Genomic DNA, 18,261 nt, shown 5'->3' with positions numbered 1-18,261 from the left:
CATCATGGCGGCGTAACGCAATCGGCCACAGCTCACGTACAGAACTAGTTCGTTTAGCCGCGATCTCTGCCTTTGGGCGACAGTTTTGCAAAGACAAAGTCCAATAACACGCCTGAGTATACGTCAAACGGTAGTTACTTCACTGGCGTCGGTGTCCTATTTAATATCTAAGAACATGGGCTTACGACGAGCGAACGGACATATATTTGTATCGCAATTCTATTCTATCTAGGCATATTTTCACTTCGCTAGTATACGACAATCTGACATATTAGCTAAGGGTTCGAAGGGCAGTTATTGAACAAAGAGGAGTTCAGCCTTAATCATGCCCTCCATTATTTTACCGCAACGGCGTCTTTGTCAGAAGTGCTTACTTATATTATATCATAGAAATCTTCCAACTGGAAGGAGACGTGCCTTAGCCTAGCGTAAATAATGGCACGGATCACATGACAATCGTTTCGGTGGCCAGCTACCTCAGCAAAGGTTAACATTAGTAGAACATGCTGTGGCATTACTGTGTCCTGTCGCGTAGATCGTTAATCATTAGAGAGTCCTAGTGCAGAGGGCATTGCAAAAAAGGTGCGAGGCACTTGAATTCTCTTCCTAAACGCCTAGCTATGTTTCAATTTTGTATTCATGTTGTACCCAGTGAGTGGGTCTGATTGGCATTTTAGCGGCCAATCCGTCCTAACGGTCGAATCTATCGCGGAAAAAACCGTAACAGAGCTGACTAGTACTCTTAGTAAGTAAAAATTAGATCGACCCATTATGGCGCATATATATATATATATATATATATATGTTCGTTTTACACAATTTTTTATGCCACCGAGCAATGTTTGTAAATTTTAAACAGTGATAGGTATTACTACAACGGTTTCGTTTCGCCGTACGGTATACTACTTTACGGTAGTCGTATGCTCATTTACTTATGATTTAACTACGTATTGATAGTCAAGCTCAATGTGAATCAATCTTTCTAACTCGCTTAGTGTTTCTAAGCTATCTTGATTGGACTTGGTCATCTTTTACTGTTCGAGCTATGATTTTACCCGCCCCACCTACCTCCTGCCCGCGAATTGCGTTGCTATGGAAACGCAGACTCAGATCTTCATGAGCTGAGAGAAACGCCCCATCCGACTTGAACTCGTGCACTCGTTACCTTAGTGCTCCGACCAACTTCTCGGTAACATGCCACTGGTTCTGATCAAACCGAGCGAACTTGCAATGGATACTATTAAAATTCTTCTTAGGGATAAGTCAATGTCAGCCTAACACACATGAAGTAATCACATATAGAACAATAGCGCACACTTCAGACGCAATTACATCAACGAGGGTTTATGAAAGATCAATTCTATTGGCAAAACGTACTGGGAGGACACTTTGATAAATCTGCCCTTATAAAGGAATCTATGCAAGCATGAGCTAAGTGGACTTGGGAGAAAAAGCCACTTAGTAGAAGTATAATACAATAGTAATATTATTATTAAAATGACAAGCACCGATGCAGAACCACAAGGAAAGAAAAGAAGGCCTGATCTTGATTAGGGAATGCGGCCCAAAGCCTCGACAACAATACGACCGTGGCAAATCAACACCAGTCTAAACAGAATTCACCCATTAAACCTTTAAAATGAAGATTCACTTTAACAAACTCGGCTAAAGCTTGGGGCTTTTTCACGTATTTCTAGCATGTGCGTATTGAAATCCTATTTGTAGGATTCTAAAAATTTGCCTTATCGTACAATATATAAAAATACTATATTAAATGTAGTGCGGACGATGCTGTCGCCTAAAATGCTTGTAAATTTTTTTCTGACAGCATAAAACACGAATATCTTCGTTATGATTCTCTTTTTATGCGTTGGACTTATTGCATAATATCCCGGGGCATTCGGAAATTTTTGTTAAATTAAAAATAAATTTCCTTGTTAGGGATATCGATTTAACCCAAGGTGGACTTAGCTCCGTTGGAAACTGAATCTTGAGGAATTCTGTCAAATCCTCTCGAAGCGAAAAAGACTGCCAGCAGTGGCCATTAATTAGCAGACTTGTCAAAGAATAGTAATAAAATGATGGTGCTAAGAAGGCAAACTAGTGACACTGAAATCACAGAGGCCATAGCTTGCGGTCATGCTAAATCTATATAAATATTCCAGCGAATGGAAAAATGGCGCGGAACAAAGATGGATCATTTTTTTGGACGTACTCAATTTGAAGCTGAGTTGTATTTTGACATTATAAGAACCTGAATCGATTAGAAAACGCTCCAATCGATTATTTACATGGACTCGTAGCTGTCGATGTAGGCTAGATCTATCGAGCACTGCTCGGGTCTAATGAAAGATATGTCTGGCCGAAGGTAACGGAAGAAGTAGAAGGGCACGATCAGTGTCTGTGTGGTCAGATCACCTGATACAGCAAATTAGGTAATCAAATGAATAATACACTAGCGCCAAAAAGTTGTTCTTTGTTTTCTGCTGTATATATATATATATATATATATATATACTGCACCAGCTAACCCTAGTACATTATTGTACTCAACGTAGGACCGTGCCATGTTTATATATCAATAATTATACTCCGATAGTATAACACATGTGTATCCTTTTAGCAAACTGGGGGGGGGGGGGGCGTTTGAGTTAACTCAACTTAATATTTACATAGATAAGAATATTTAGATTATAGCTGTTTCTTTTTTACACACCCTGAGCAACTATTTACCCAGCTTAGCGATAATGTTATCGAAGGCGACTATTACACATTTCTTAGATTTGCGCGGCCTGAGAAAAAAGGGTAAGGGCCATTGCTAGAGGCATTCCCGCGTCTAGGCTTGTCCTCGTGAGTATCAAATTAAAAGTTTCGAAGTTCGGTATGTTTTAAAATCTACCCTATTCATTCGACCTAGCCTTCAGCGGCTATCAACTATTTGGACAACTCAAACAAGAGCCCTATTTGAAAGCTTTCCGTGTTTAGGGTTTGTGGTCCCCTGACATGATTCTCGGAAGGTAAGCCTGCAAAAACAGGCTCCTCAAATGTATTAAGCTTCTGGAAGGTTGTACCCTGCTATGTGACACTAACTTTTTTAAGCAACTGTTGAAAACATTCAAACTGCCTTATTTTTTTGTTAGAGCAGACTTTCAGCGGACAAATTTCAGGACTGTATAAATTATTCTTACAGCAAGGCCAAAAAAAAAAAGCCTTCGAACCGAACAGCGTACAAAAAATTTTATTCCTGTCTTAACATCCGTGACGCTTCACACAACTAAAAGAAATACATTAAAAACAAGTCAGGTCAATCAAGCCCAGTGTGCTTTCGTTGTATCATTAGCATTAATGTTATTATTTTAATACGTCACGTTTATATTTAAATATAAATATTTAGAGGCTTCCTCTGCCTTTGTAGGCGAATTTTTTCACAGACAACGAAGCCACCTGCGGTTCCACTTGCAAGTCTGACCGCGCTGATAGGACTTCAAGCTAAACTGGGTTGACTTTCCGGGTCGCTCCTGAATAAAGCCACGCCACCCATTTTACACAACCCCTACAGTTGGTTATTTTCAGCGTCTCTCAAAACGGCTCAACTTATGCTTTTATTCGTCAAATGTGATACTAAAGTAATAGCAAATTTCAATACTTTTTGGCTTAGATTTGATGTACTTGCCAATTTGGAAGACCAAAATATAACATGAATCAAGCTTTGCAGCTTCACAGCGCTATGGGCCTCCAGCGCGTCCCACGATACCTAAAGTTCTTAGTGATTAGTATTATCATTACGTTTTGGCGGACACGTAATAGTCCTGAAAGGCTAATAACAGGCGGTAACTCCTCAAAGATTTTTCTAAATCTAACTGAGCGATTCTGATAGTGCTTGTCAAATGATTTCCTTTGCGGGCCAATCAAACCCAGAGTGAATCGGCCAGTCCTAGGCCGATTATGAAGATCCTGATAACGTGGAGCGTCAGCTCCCGATAAGGAACGCCCTCACACGAGACGTTCCAACCGCTACCTTAACTAGACGACATCGGTTCTGAGTGCGACATTAATACCCGAGTCTTGATCGATCTCTTGATTCGTGGCTACACTTGTCTCCTGTTGCGGAGGTCGCGTGTCCTGGACGAATACCTGTATTATATCAACAATTTACGTTACTGTTTCCTATTGGGGGCGAAATCTTGAAATAACATTGGCCCAAAGAAATAGATAAGCGCACCATGGGAGTCCAGGCCAGAATCCCCTGTTCGTCACAGAAGCAATGTTGCCATCGAGATTACCACGCCACATTAGATGTCTCGCCCAGTAAGCAAGTGAAATAGTGATTATATTTAGGGTTTTCTTTTTTTTTTTTTTTTGCAATTTCAGGTATAATCCTAATAAAATGTACACTGCGCCTATCTATTTCCCAAATTATAATTCCCAAGCTATGAATGCTATTTGATCTTGTAATGAGTATGTAGTTTGTTTGTAAGCAGCTTATCTCAAATTATTAATCGCAAAATATTTGCTGTCAGTGTATATCTGCTACACTAAAATAAGCAATAGCAACCCCAAAATTGGTATTGTATAATATATATATTTTATAATATTATATAATAGATGCTATAATAATAATAGTCGCTTTCGCATCACATAGATTAGGTGACTTGAAAAGCCTTATAGAGCTTATAGAATAGAACAGGAACTTTAGAGAAAATAGGTTTACAGAACAAAATTTTGAAAGTTAAAAGTTCCGATCAAAAATTAATAGCTGATTCATAAACAGGTGACAGAACTAATGCTTAGAACAACTTCTGCAATGATTATTGTCGAAGTCAAACGAGTTCCCGGCATATTAATCATAGGCATCAAGGCACAGAAAAACAAGAAATACTTGAAATTAACCTGTAAGCCTTATTTCCGTTCGTGCTATTTGTTACATCATAAAAGCTCCGTATATCAATACTAATATACTATCGTAAATATAGTACACTTGGTATATAATATAAGAATAACAGTCGATTAAAAAACATGGCTTCCATGTTAACTTACCGGCTGGAAATCGTTCCTTTTGCGTATCCTTCGAACGGTAATCAAAGCAAAGACAGCCACGAAACAAATGAGCATTAGACCTAGACCCACTCCGATGATTACTATGGAGGTTTTGTTCAGGCTTTTTGTACCTACTTAATATAAAGAAAGGCCAAAAGGGACAGTTAGTATTGTGTAGCCTAAGAGATCAACTGGAATTCAGAAAAAAAAACGAATAGAAGAGAAGCGCTCGTGTAACTATTATGTCATAGCGAACTATTGCAATTAGAGTAAACAAATGAAATGTATCTTCCTGTTGTTTATCTGACTCTACAGAATCTTCTCGGAAATCTCCCCGCCATGTTTCGATTTGAAGAGAAAATCCAATAGCAATATTGCCGTCTCGATCGTAAAAAATACGTTCTAGTAGTAATTTTTTACTGGTAGAAATTTTATTTCAAGCCATTATTGCGTTTTTTACTAATTACTCATATATCAGTTCGCACTTCGCGGTGTTGGCCCTAATTAATGGCGATCTTCATTCTATGTATAATTGAATTGCAGTGTCCTAATATGCATCTATTAAAAAAAAGCCTTGACTGACTTGATATGGTTTTGAAGGCAACAAGACAAAGGTAGATCGTGGGTTTGTTGGAGAAACCCCAAATAAACCTAACAAAATTTGTCCTGCGCAAATCTTCTAGCAGGAACAAATCCTTGATATTATACCGAAAAAGCAATTCTGTGAAATAATATACACAGAAACAATATCGTTCTGCGGCCGTTAAAAACAAACTGTACAGTTCCGCCAAAGCCCTACGGATTGTTAAGTCTCACTTAAAGCAACAACCATTTTAATCATATACTAATTCTTTAAAATAAAAGGAATTGTAGAATCTGAAAGTAACAGATGAACGCTCATTTATAAATGTAATGTTACTTAGCAGGGAGAGTATAGTTCTTCAAGATACTTCTTAGGCTATGAAGAGGCTTCCTGAAATATATAAGAGTGGCTTTAGTTTATAGTTGGAAAAACAAAGGATAAACGTGTCCATTGTAACTTATACCCAGGGATTCTCTTGTCACAGCATTTACTACAATCGAGAAATTCCTGATTGCAAGTTATCGCTGTATATCGAATTATCGTCATATCTATGATATGCGCACAAAAACACAATTACTGTGCCCCGTTAGAGGATTTGTCCAGCAAAGTTACTGCAGCACATGGACTGATAAACGAAAACCCGATAGGCGTACGATGTGGTGAGACCCACGTGCTAAGAAAGGCGTAATCAGTTCGAACTTTATTAGCCGCCGCCCCTGTGTTATAAAAATATGCACCTTCTTTCTTTTCGATGTGTTGCTAAACTTAGAGCTATCAGCGGGAGCAGAAAAGTTGAATTTGCAACTTAGGTACTCGCCTGTGCAGTTCCATAATTCGTTTTACGGACGCACGTTTTATACGGTTGAATTACGTGGACGAAAGGTGCTCATTTCGTAAGAAGCAATCGGAACCATTTGAACTTTACATAGAGCTAGCGCCATTCGTACGGAAAGTATGGAGGGACTTTATGTGCTCAGTAGTTACATACATCAAGGCCGTTCTGCGTATATGAAGCATATCCTGAAGGACTTCCCATTGTACAAGCTTTACTAAAATCCTGTTTCAGGCCGCTGTATCAAATGTCAACTTAAAAACCACGAACACAGCATAAGGTGCATATGTTAATCGGCGACAGATCTGATGCACCTTCTAAAGTCATATGTTGCATGCCGTAAGGGCATCCTCGCCATATCTGTGCTGGTTGGTCGGAATATAGAAGCAATCTTTCACCTTAGACGCTGTGTGCTAAGATGAACGAAGAGTTTTGTAACAGAAGCTTTTCCTCGTGGTTGTCTTCTATAAGGATGGCTCGTACGGATTGCTTTTTCTCTTGGGGATATAACTTCGATTCGTGGACCCGTGTCCATGGTTTAAGCAGACATTGAACAGACTTGTTCAGTAGAGAAATAATCTCACCCTTCAAGTGTTCACTGTGGATCGAGTATGATCCTGCCGCTTCGTACGACTGCTGCTTCAGAAAACATAACGGCTCAAAGACGAAAAATTCTACTTTCAACGTTTTGCGCAGTATGATTTACCAGCGTACGAGAACACAATCGGACGCGTGATCGATTAGCTCTGTGGATCTAATGGGACATGATACCTATATCTCCCTTTGCGTCGAAATTTGTCTCGTTTCCTTCCTATTTACATTGCTAACATACCCTTCTGTAGCTGACGCCAACTCGACTATTCGAGGAAGTTATATAGCGACTTCAAATTCGTGTGACGCTTAGTCTGTTCTTTAATCTAGCGCAGTGCAGCGCTTACAACTCATGTAAAATTATGGACGTGGCCGATGCGACCTCAAATAGGCGCCAGGCTATTTCAGCATTTGGGTCAAAATCTTGTTGTAAAAATCGATAGGACCGGGAACAGGGTGTTCAGCTGGAGCCGAGTTCAGTTCGGCCTAGTACCTGAGACAGGCCGACGTTGTCTTTTGTAGAGTTGTTGCTCGCTGGAAATACAGTCGTTTTACTCTAACTGGTACATACCATTTCAGAATGTTCTTATCGACTAACTATTTTTTTCATTTGCAAGTTGGACGTCAGTATGTCGATCGCTGGTTTCCTCGTATGCCTCTCAAACGAAGAGCCGTTGATACTGGAAAGTAAACGACACCCGAAGTCGTTAAGCAGAGCAAGTAATGCGCGTGTACGTAAGTTGCTTAGTCTGTCAATTTCCATGTTCAAGTTGTCAAAAGTTATTGGGTGGATCGTCGGTGACCTGATGACATTTTCGTTGTTTTATAATGCTATGTTGATTGCTTTTCAATATTACCGTATAATTATCACACTGGCTTCCCCGAGTTTTCGATCGTAAAACACCGATATCCTATTAGTGTGGAGGCCTCGCCTGGTATATAAGTGCGTAAATAGCGTAGAAACCACGCAGCTCGAAAGACGACTACCCCAGAGCGCACAGCCGGATTGAAGGCTAATCCCGACTGGACGAAGCTCACGTTAAGTGACTAGGTTTTCAGCTCGGCGCAGGCGCATACTCGGTACACAGCTGCTCGAAGTTTTTCGGTCTGAAGCTTACAGTTTTTTTTATTCTTAGAGTTTTTACTCCTAAAAAAGGCTTTTGTTCTCTCTGTTAGGATACATCTATTTTTTTTTTTTTTTTTTTAGTACTTCTCCGTTATGACTGGATTGTTAATATTTATTTTAACCACCCTAGAGCCGTTTCATATGCAATTTTGATGTCATGTCTGGTCGTTCCCTCAAAATCGAGCCAAAAAGGTTGCCAAAACACAACGGAACAAATCCACTCCGTATACCCAAGACTTCTTTTAAAATATAAAGTACATGAGTGTATAACAAGCATCAGTTTGCGGGCTAAACTTAGTTTAAACTTGGTAAAAACAAACGATAAAAAAGCGTGTTCATGTTACACCTTCCCAAAGCTTTTTTGTCATTATGACTCACTTATTATAGTGTCGTGCAAAGTGTGACACAGTGAACTCTAACTTGTCGAACTTTTTACAGGGTTAGTTGCTTTATTTTTAACTAAATCATTACTGGTAATCTCAAACCTTCCTATGTAAATAGTAACTTATCGATTGCTCTGTCACTCTGGGGTATAAGGTTTTGGCAGCATGCTAAGATTTGAATAAGACTCCTATTGAGAAATTTTACATCAGCATTTGGCAAGTATGGCGAATGACAGAGAGCGTTCAATTACCCTCCATTGAATTTTTGCCACCATGATTCTTACGGTGTAGAGTCCTGTCGGCGTTGTCCTGTAATAGGAATGGTTTACCTCCATATACAAATCTTGATTGCGTAATGCGGGATTTATTCAGTATCGTTTCCAGTCGTTGACAGTACACCTCAGCTATAACCGGCCATCCAGAACTCAAAAAGCTTTAGTGGATCACACCTGCATTAGATCACTAGATAGACACAACTAGTTTTTACGGCTGTTTCTGCTGCATTTTCTCTGAGCTGATTTCCCCTTTTTATTTAGTTATATCCGCCGCTGATGTGGTTGTATGGTCACTATTTTACAACACCTTTTTTTTTTCAACATCAGTTATCATTCGGTGCAACAATGGACAGCTGTTGTAAAATGAGATAAAGGAGAGACAAGCGTTACTAGGCATTTACTTTTAATCCCCGTTCAAGTTATGTGGCCAATTTAATTTCGAATAATTTGACTGAGGTATTTTTACATTGACCAAAACTGAGGATTGAATTCGAGATACGTCGACTTCGATCACAGCTGTCCATTATTCATATTCGTCAGAGGTCTTCAACGAGGTTCACTTCTGATCGAGAAATTTCCTTCCCGAAATTTTCTGAGCCAATGACTTACGACGCTTCTGGTTTCAGAAGTTTCACCGAATAGAACGTACTGTTTCCGCCCCCTGTAGCTCAAATATGAAGCTTAGAATAAACCTCTCTAACCTTCATGTCTCACTACATGCGTTTTAAATAAATCGGCAAGCAGACGAAACCTTTGACCTCTCTTGGACATTGGCTAATGTCGTGGACAGCATATTACGTATCCTAAAATTTACCCGCCTTTCTCCCTTCTAAGGGTTTTTGTTTATCAACCATTCAAGCGCTAAGTTTTGTTAAGTGCTTCCCGTCCTATAGAATTTAGTGGTCCCGATGGAAGCAGTAAGGTCTCTACTATTGCATAAGCTAGCTGAACCCCATTGTGACGTATGTCTAGCAATGAAGTGCATATGTAGGTACAATTGCATCTGATTATTTGAATAGGAGCCCGATTTTGATGCAAGATAAAATTTAAAGAAAAGAGACACATGATCAAAATCTGTAAATGAAAGTTATCTATTTTAATTAGAAGCAACTTCGACTCTAAATATACTATTAGTGCATCGAGGAGTCGCTTCAAAGAGTCGTTACCAAGAAGCGGTTACCAGATTTTAGAACGTCCGCTGTTCGTGGCGGAAAGCTATGTGAAACTTAATCATGATATAGAATTATGAAACGTTTTTGATTTTTAGCCATAGCTTTCTTCACTGATATTAGTGAGTATATCAATATAGTACGGAAAAACGGTGCTATTTTCAAATTCTTTCCGCAGTTTGTTGAAACTTCTAGCTCTAAGTTACGTAATCGTTCCACCACGATATAGAACAACTATTCGTAAATGTATCATTCAGCCCGCAATCTGTGTAGAGGAACCAAGCAAGTTGCCTCTTTAAATGATGACCAATGTGCTACTGCATGTTAAACCTACTTATACTGTGACTTTTCAATGGCGTTTCGAAGAACTGCTTACGTATGTTCATTTATACTCATAGAGGTGTCCAATCGAAATAAGGACATTTATGAGAAATCGCATCATGTCGGAGGGGTTCTTCGGTAGAACTTACCATCAGCGGCCGCCATTTTAGACTTTTGTACAACGACGACTCTTGGTGCTTCTGTATTAGGGTTCCCCGTGACAGATGCGTTCATACCACAATCCCTTTCATCGGAATAGTCCCCGCAATTAAAAGCTCCGTCGCATCTTGAGGTCTCGGGTACACAAATTTGGCTTTTAATGCATTTGAACATATTATCTGGGCAATCCGTCGTAGAATCTAGGCAAAATGTAGAGGTAGAAAAAGGCGAAGTGTTATTGATGCAATGACTGATTACTTCATACGCATAACCAAATTAAGAATTTGTCAATGATTCATCGCACATGGAGCGAAGGGGAGCATATGATAAGATAGAGGTGGCAGACGCGAGTTCTCAGGTTTCGACGAAGTGCTTACGAGCTAGCCGACCGGGTGTCAAAACTAACTAGTTAAAAAGCTAAAGGGCCTTATTATGGGAGGTCCTCTATGGGCTATGGGATCTTGCCAGATTTTCGCTGGACTCTTGAGACACCGACTACTACTACTACCAGCGTAAATACGGCAACGCGCGGTATTCTCGCACGCATCCACCCTACCAAGCGGAGCGATACGGCAGGATGATCGCAAATAGGTCATTGTGGCTATCTATGAGTGGAGAGATGGACGTAATGGATAAATATGGAAGTAGGCTTGTTTTACTTTAAAAAGTGCAACTATCTGAGAAAGATCGCGCCAAGCCTGGCTAATTATTGTTGCTCAAATGAACCTCTGCTCCAGCTGAAGTGTTCTACAAATGTAAGAGAAAGGCACTAGGAATCATAACTAACGAAACCCGGAAGTTTTGTCACCCGATTCCATTGTAAATATCTCTCCCATTTGTATATAAAATTGAATAAATTATTATTATTATTATAAAATATTATTATTATTATTATTATTATTATTAATAAATTATAAATTATACCGGTGTATTTTTTTAATCATTAGTAGTGCGGCCCTTGTATGTAGGCGTTATCGTAGTACGGGTACAGTTGAGTCTTAAGTGACGTTGCTTTTACAGTGCCTTTACTATGAATAGGTAAATTCCCATATGGATGAAGATAATGGCATAAAATTATGGTGTTTACACGCAAAAATACCGTTTCCCTGTAATAATAGTTATCATCGGCGTGTGATATTATTTGGACTACAAGTACCCGCTTGGATGATGCTGGTAACGGTGATTTCCATGTCGTGCTCGGGCTTCAGTTCTTCCTTCCGTGTGTAGAAGAAGTTCAGCTCGTTCCCAAAAAACTGGCCAACTTCCCCGGCCTTTGAATAAATAAAATGTTTAATTTAACGATCAGTTAATGATTTGGAGTCTTCATAAATCGCTACTGCTGCAAAAAGTACGTCCTGGTGTAGGCAAATATAAGGTCTTACCAAAAATTCTAAAGCAGTTTCGATATTCTCACGCCTCTCTGATAAGGAAAAGATCTGATAAGGTAAACTGGTACCATTGTAACCGTCGTTGACGGTCTTTTAAAGCGTAAACCCATTTATCAAATACATAAAACTATTTAACTCTTTGTTTATAAAAATATCAATCTACACGAATGATCTTGAAAATCGTAAGTCATGAATGGTCGCCCAAAAAGCTTTGTCATTTTTGCGCTATGCGCTATATGTGCAGGCCATAATTCTGTGTTAGTTAGATAAACGATTGCGGGAAGACAGCTATACGAATATATATATATATATAGATATACGTCCCTATAGTTAGTAATGTACGAATTGTACATATATACATACATATATATATATATACATATACAGGAAAGGGTGTAGTGGGACTATATGGGCCGAATATTCTTCAAAAAACTCTTCTGTCCTGCTGCCTAAATGGGCTTAGCTACAATTAGTACATTTTCGATAAAACGTCACCTTCCAACATTTGTATCATTGATACATTTAGCCCATGTGTATTATATATATATATATGTAATACATACATTATATATATATATATATGTAAGCTATAGCTATATGTGCCACTGGGTTAAGTGGGCCATTAATGATTTTAATGCAAGGCTAAAAAGAAAATGCTTTTCTACGTAGAGAAAGCTGCGATTATGGCTATAGACAACAATGCTTTTATATAGTGATAATAATACACATACACAGGTTCCTACTGTGCCCTGAGACCATATATATCTTTAAATTTTATCTGTAGAATTAACATCAATAGTACTCAGTTTTATCTAAGCCCGAAAACAATGACCTACTTATCCCTATGTCATCTGGTGTAATATAACTTCTTTAGTTTGCCCTCGAAGGTAGCTCTTTAGGAAAAGCGAGAGGAAGCGAAAATTTTACATCAACGTTTCTCTGCTAGAAAAGACGCAGTGTCCCATATAGTCCCTTGCACATAGACTTGCCTTTCCCTAAATATATGTGAGAAATTGTTGAATGGAAACGTACCTTGAGAGGTCCGTGATAATGGCACATACGATGCGTTTCGTTCTTTAATGCATTAACCACCTGCGTTTCGGAATGGTACAGGACAAGGTAATGGATTGTTGCAGTTTATATACCATAGTACGTAACCGGCGCTAAATAAGTGTCTAAACTGCATGAGACCTTGATACTTTTCATCAGGGGTTCGAGTAACCCATTCTAAAGGGTTTTTTGGCAATAGGTTTTATGGCTTGCACGCGGACCACTATGACCGAGGCAGTGAATGGCCGGATCACCTCTGTACCGTCTACAATAGCACACCATAATTTGAGAAGAAACATTTAGACAGGGTGGAAGTTTTAAATACTTCGACGGCCATGGTTGTATCTTCAACGAAACTGAGAGTTAACCACGCATTTCTATAGTAGCATGCCCCGTAATATTTATACAGATTATCTCGGCTACCTTTAAATAATCGTTTCTAATAGAGATTAGTTCTATTGACTTGGTAACTTTTCCTCACCATTAAGAAATGAGTCAAACACAACTTCTGGGGCGAACTTTCGGTTAAGTGGAGGTTCCGTATTGTTGCTTGCAGACTGTAGTTCTTTTTTGCTTTGAACTCGATGAAACTTCGACATTCTGGCCGAGCTTCAATGGGGTGCGTGTTATCTCTAAGCTGAATTGTCATCACCGTATCGACCACTACCGCGTCTACAAGGCCGCACCGCGTTTCGAGATAGTCTGTGCCAAAAAGTAAATCGCATTTTAATAGCACCGTCATCTTTGGGTTACAAGTTACAAATAGCAAGATAAAATAAGTCGCTTCGTATCAACTGAAAACGGTCAGCTGGCTAAATTGAGCTAGTGCGCTCAACTTATACTATCACTAGTTTACTTACGATAAACATTTTGATCTGATGTGACGTCTGCTGATACGGCCCCCGCCAGAAGAGCGTATACAATTACTGTTCGTTTCATAGTTTTTGCTGTCAAACTTTCCAGCCGGTCGGTCGGTCGAAACTGCAATATCGATGTTGAATAACTCCAAAAATTGATGAAAGGTATAATAGACAACTTCAGCAGATCTACGCAGTCAATGCTTTACTCTAGACGAAGTCGAAAACTCCAGAAACCCCCTAACGGGTAGGTAAGTGTTTTCCGTGGATAAAAACTGCGATTCAACACACTTACTTTTTTTTCCAGTTAACTCGTAGGGCATGTATCTTGACTAGTCCAAAATAGATTTCCTAAACCGCGTTCACAGGTGCATAAAAAAAAAAAAAAAAAGAAATAATAGTACCTCACCACAAAGCCCACTAATAGAGAAATTTATCTTCTGTGCGCAGGACAACAGGGCAAAAGAGCGCCTAGAACAAATACACTTGCGTTTGTAACCGTCGAGTGGACGCCACAAGGGACATCTCTAACAAAAGCTCTTGGGATAGCTGCTACTGCCATCGCTGCGGCTCCCGCTGGGACCTTGGTGCCTTAACCTCCTCTAAACACTTACTGAGGAAACAATCGATTTCGATAAAATATCCAAAACACACTATATCCTATCGGCTTGGCCTAAATCGATGACGTACCTACAGTTGTGTACTATTGCCGAGATCGTATTCAATCGAAGTTTTTCAGTTTCTAAAAGAGTTGATGTCATAATCGTTATAGGGATGCCTGAAAATACATTTGACCTAATAGGCACCTTTTAAACAACCAAATTTGCCTAGTGTCGCTTGGAAACCTGACTATTTTAATGTACTTTGTTCCATGGCCAACACCTATACCATTAAGTAAATCAAGCAGAAACCGACAGAACATAAAGCTGTGTCAAAGAAAAAAAAATACCAGTTCTGTAGAGTAAAATAGATATAGTGTATTAAAAAAAATCAACTTTGCAGCTAGCTGCAGTACGTCCGCTGCATACAATTGTGTCCTGTATTCAGAGCCAGAGAGTAACACAATAAGAAGAATATAAAAATAAATTTTTAAAAAATCTCTCGCACGCTCTAAGATGTGACGCCATTTGTCAGTCTCTTCACTAAAAACGTTTTGAGACAAGTGGTAGCCCTTCTCGCAGGCAAGAATAGGACGCAGCGTAAAGGCTCACAATAAATAAAACACAATATTCGAGTTCATTTTCAAAATAACTAATGCTAATAATTACACAGTAACGAAAGCGGTATTCCAGTGATGCTGTTTCACGTTAAAACCATCTATTGCTTATTGTCTAGCAGCTTCATACACTGTCAATGGCAGATTATGCCACGACTTATCCTGTTATATTGCGACGACCGATTGATGGCCCACTGAAACTTCCAGCGCAAGAGATGATCAAATACAATAGGTAGTAGCTAAGAGTCCCAATTTATTTTTTTTTTTACTTACTTTATTTGTCTAAGCTTTAATTGATGCAGTTAATAAAACCGCCATCGGACTCACAACGAAACCCGTCCGAAATCCGGATCAAGTTCTTTCTTTTAAAGCTTTTCAAATCTTATCCTGATTGAAATCTTTACGAAGCTCGATCGGAGGGGTTAGTTAACGCTAAATCGTGATGACAGAATAGATCGATACAGAGGATTCGAGAAATTTTATTTGAGAACTTTCACTATTATTTTACCTTTATCGCATATATAAACTCATTTGATAGAATTAATTGAAGTGCTATGGAATCAATTAATTTCTAACTAAATAGTTCGCAATTCAACAAAATCGCAAAAATTCTGTATCCTAAAGTTTTTAGAGAGTGAATAGCGTTGGGGCTCCTACCACAACCAGCCGCTACTCGTTGACCCTATTCATTTAACTTCCGCTATAACTTTAAGACAGTTACTGATGAAGAATCGAAAAAGATCCTTAAGTATATGAAAAAGTATAGGAACCGTCTTATGTTAGAGTTGGGGATTTGCGTTAAGCCATGCTAGATATTGCAGCGTCATTTCGTGCTGGGAGCCAGCCGTCTGATGGAAAGGGCCAATGGCAATACCAGACGTAAAATTCGGTACATCAAGAGATAGAACAGCGTCAGTATTTCCACAAGGATTGCCGATGTGGCAACCCAATTTTCCAATTTCTATCCAAAATCCAATTTCCGCTAGTTTGATATCTAAACATGCATCGTGACCCCTAGTAGCGTCGAGCATGAGCATTGTATAAACTCGTCCAAAAAAGATCGGCAATGCACAAGATTTAAATCAACACAATTACTACGACCTTATAAGAGCACAATATGAACGTGACGATATTGCTGCAAAAGCATCACTGCGAGCAAATGAACTTTTAGGCTTTCGTGCAGGTAGAACCCAAAAATATTTATTAACTAACTTACGTAGTAATTGCAAAATCCTGGCGTCAGTATATTGTGCTCTTATGTAAAACCTATAGCTAGAGAATTGTGCAGAACCGGAACAAGACACAAAATGAATTGCGCATAAATGTGGAGCAGATAAAAAAAACAACAGAGGATATTATCATTTAATTTATCTTAATCTTGGCTGGCACACAGGATTCACTGCTCTATGAAGAAATTTAAATAGTGTGCAATAGGAAGTGCTTGGCCCTTCTGGAAAGCACAATCCGAGAAAATCTCTAGACAGTGTTTTATTATTATTATCGCACTGGCAGATGACGCAGTAAGAGCGGCGGACCCACCTCGAACACAAAGTACTTGGGGCGTCCCAGCTCTTCGGTAATAAAATAGCAGACGATAATGGGTGAAATTTAACATTTGAAAAATCATGGCTATTTTACTGTACATCATAGCAGTGTTTTCATACGTGCTCGCTGTCTTCGATAAGGTTATTTTTATTCTATCTTGCAAGTAGAACGTAAAAAACTGCATCGAAAGCTCTCTTCGATGAACACGCAACGGTTAACGTAGATATGCGTGATGTAATGAATGGCAAAATGGTGTTATATTGACGCTAAGCCGACAGGCGGTCAAATAAGGACGACTAAACTGTGAGAGAGGTGTTGACAGGTGGGTGTCAATGTGGCTATTGATAGATCCGAGTATGACATTCAAACGAGAGGCTGTCTCTAGATAATTGTAAAACGAGATAATAAAAAATAGATAAAAAATAAAAACATAAGCATACAAAAACTGGCCTTGAGCAGATGATCTGACTCTATGAATTGCTAAAATGTCCTACGGCTATCTGATCTTTTGCGTCGAACGTTCGGATTAGGTTCTTAAAGTTTTACTTTATACTTTTCACAAAATGCTACAAACATTCACAATAACACTGATAACGACATAATAGATCAGTTTCTATGACCTGACAGAGGCCATTTCGGATAGATGTCAATGAAGATTTCGATCATATTCTAGGTAAAGGGTTCGGGGATCGAACTTGAGGCATCGCAGTTCTCTGATAATCCACTCACAGGGATGATTCAGATCCTTCTCCTTTAATGTCACAGATATTTTACCAACAACATGACCCTGTAGATATATAATTCTATTTTAGGGACGTATTTCATAAATGGATCACAGGTACCGCTTAGGAAGCAGAAAGAGAATGCATGAATAGAAAACTATCAAAGTTTCAACTTACTTAAGTTCGAAAATATTAAGCACTGCAATTAATTTCAGTAAAATCGCATATCATAACACTGAATCTGCATATTGTCGGTAGCACTACGTCATTGGTCCTGCGCCTTATACATCCTGGACCTGGTTAAGAACAACAACAACAACAACAGTAGTTGCCGTTTGCCAACATTTGTCCAACACTTTTATACGCTTGTGCCTGAGTCATTATTTTTTAAATGATAAAAGTGCTACAGTTTTAAATTAACAAAGGGCACAGCAGTATTGTCGATGAGCTTTGATAAGGTCCCTGTTCTCTGCATCGACAGTTTCGTCGGTGGAACTTTCTAACGGTTTCGTGACTCGAGAGACGGTGGTAGCCGTACGATAGGAGAAACAATGGCATCGAGTCATAGTAAAAGAATTTTAAGCAATGCCCACAGCACGCTCGCTTATATTAAGCTTGGCGCATTTCCAGTGCCGGACGCCATTGATTTCGTTAACTACTTTTTTTTTAAAAGAATAGGACGGTAGCGGCTAGAGCTCACTTACACTTATCTCTGTAAGTACTCTGTGGATAGATTCTAATTCAATTAGCTTACGTACGTTATTTGTCAAATGTCGTTCCGTACTTTGCTTTTGAAGGTATACAAAATATTTTTTACATCTGCTTAAGCTGTGCCAGCATTTAAACAAAGCTCTTCTAGCGTAACTGCGGTCCATTGTTTCCTATTTATTTATTTTTATATAAGCTGATCTTCAATGCTTCATTAGATATTAAACATTAAATTGTTTCAAGCGAATTCGGCGGACTTTCGATATAAAAATGAATAAGAATAATGCACCGCCGACATG

At 39.0% G+C, this 18,261-nt stretch overlaps 1 protein-coding gene across 7 annotated transcripts; it reads right to left on the bottom strand.

Annotated features, from left to right (window-relative positions):
- Positions 1-3,215: 3,215 nt before the first annotated feature.
- LOC111254418 (uncharacterized) lies at positions 3,216-17,743 on the bottom strand. 7 transcript variants are annotated; one of them, XM_022815246.2, is made up of 9 exons: positions 17,432-17,743; positions 14,067-14,122; positions 13,775-13,895; positions 13,396-13,616; positions 12,897-12,956; positions 11,633-11,747; positions 10,467-10,676; positions 5,038-5,171; positions 3,216-4,134 (listed from the first exon to the last, which is right to left on the bottom strand). In XM_022815246.2, the coding sequence occupies exons 3-9, from the start codon at positions 13,851-13,853 to the stop codon at positions 4,024-4,026; spliced, it is 930 nt and encodes a 309-aa protein (XP_022670981.1). In that variant the 5' UTR covers positions 13,854-13,895; positions 14,067-14,122; positions 17,432-17,743; the 3' UTR covers positions 3,216-4,023. The 7 variants fall into 7 exon arrangements, with proteins under 7 accessions (XP_022670981.1, XP_022670984.1, XP_022670983.1 ...); XM_022815249.2 differs by lacking the exon at positions 14,067-14,122; XM_022815248.2 differs by lacking the exons at positions 14,067-14,122; positions 17,432-17,743 and adding an exon at positions 14,176-14,331.
- Positions 17,744-18,261: the final 518 nt, after the last annotated feature.

This window comes from Varroa destructor, unplaced genomic scaffold (genome assembly GCF_002443255.2).
Source record: "Varroa destructor unplaced genomic scaffold, Vdes_3.0 BEIS01000007.1, whole genome shotgun sequence".
Taxonomy (NCBI): domain Eukaryota; kingdom Metazoa; phylum Arthropoda; class Arachnida; order Mesostigmata; family Varroidae; genus Varroa; species Varroa destructor.
This window is presented reverse-complemented; position numbering and strand designations above follow the sequence as displayed.

Excerpts from the sequence above, each read along its gene's own strand:
- LOC111254418 (XM_022815246.2), bottom strand. The coding sequence starts at position 13,853 with ATGAAACGAACAGTAATTGTATACGCTCTTCTGGCGGGGGCCGTATCA. Across the intron at positions 13,617-13,774 it reads ATCAGATCAAAATGTTTATC|ACTATCTCGAAACGCGGTGC; the intron begins GTAAGTAAACTA and ends TTTTTGGCACAG. Across the intron at positions 10,677-11,632 it reads TACCAGCATCATCCAAGCGG|ATTCTACGACGGATTGCCCA; the intron begins GTACTTGTAGTC and ends CATTTTGCCTAG.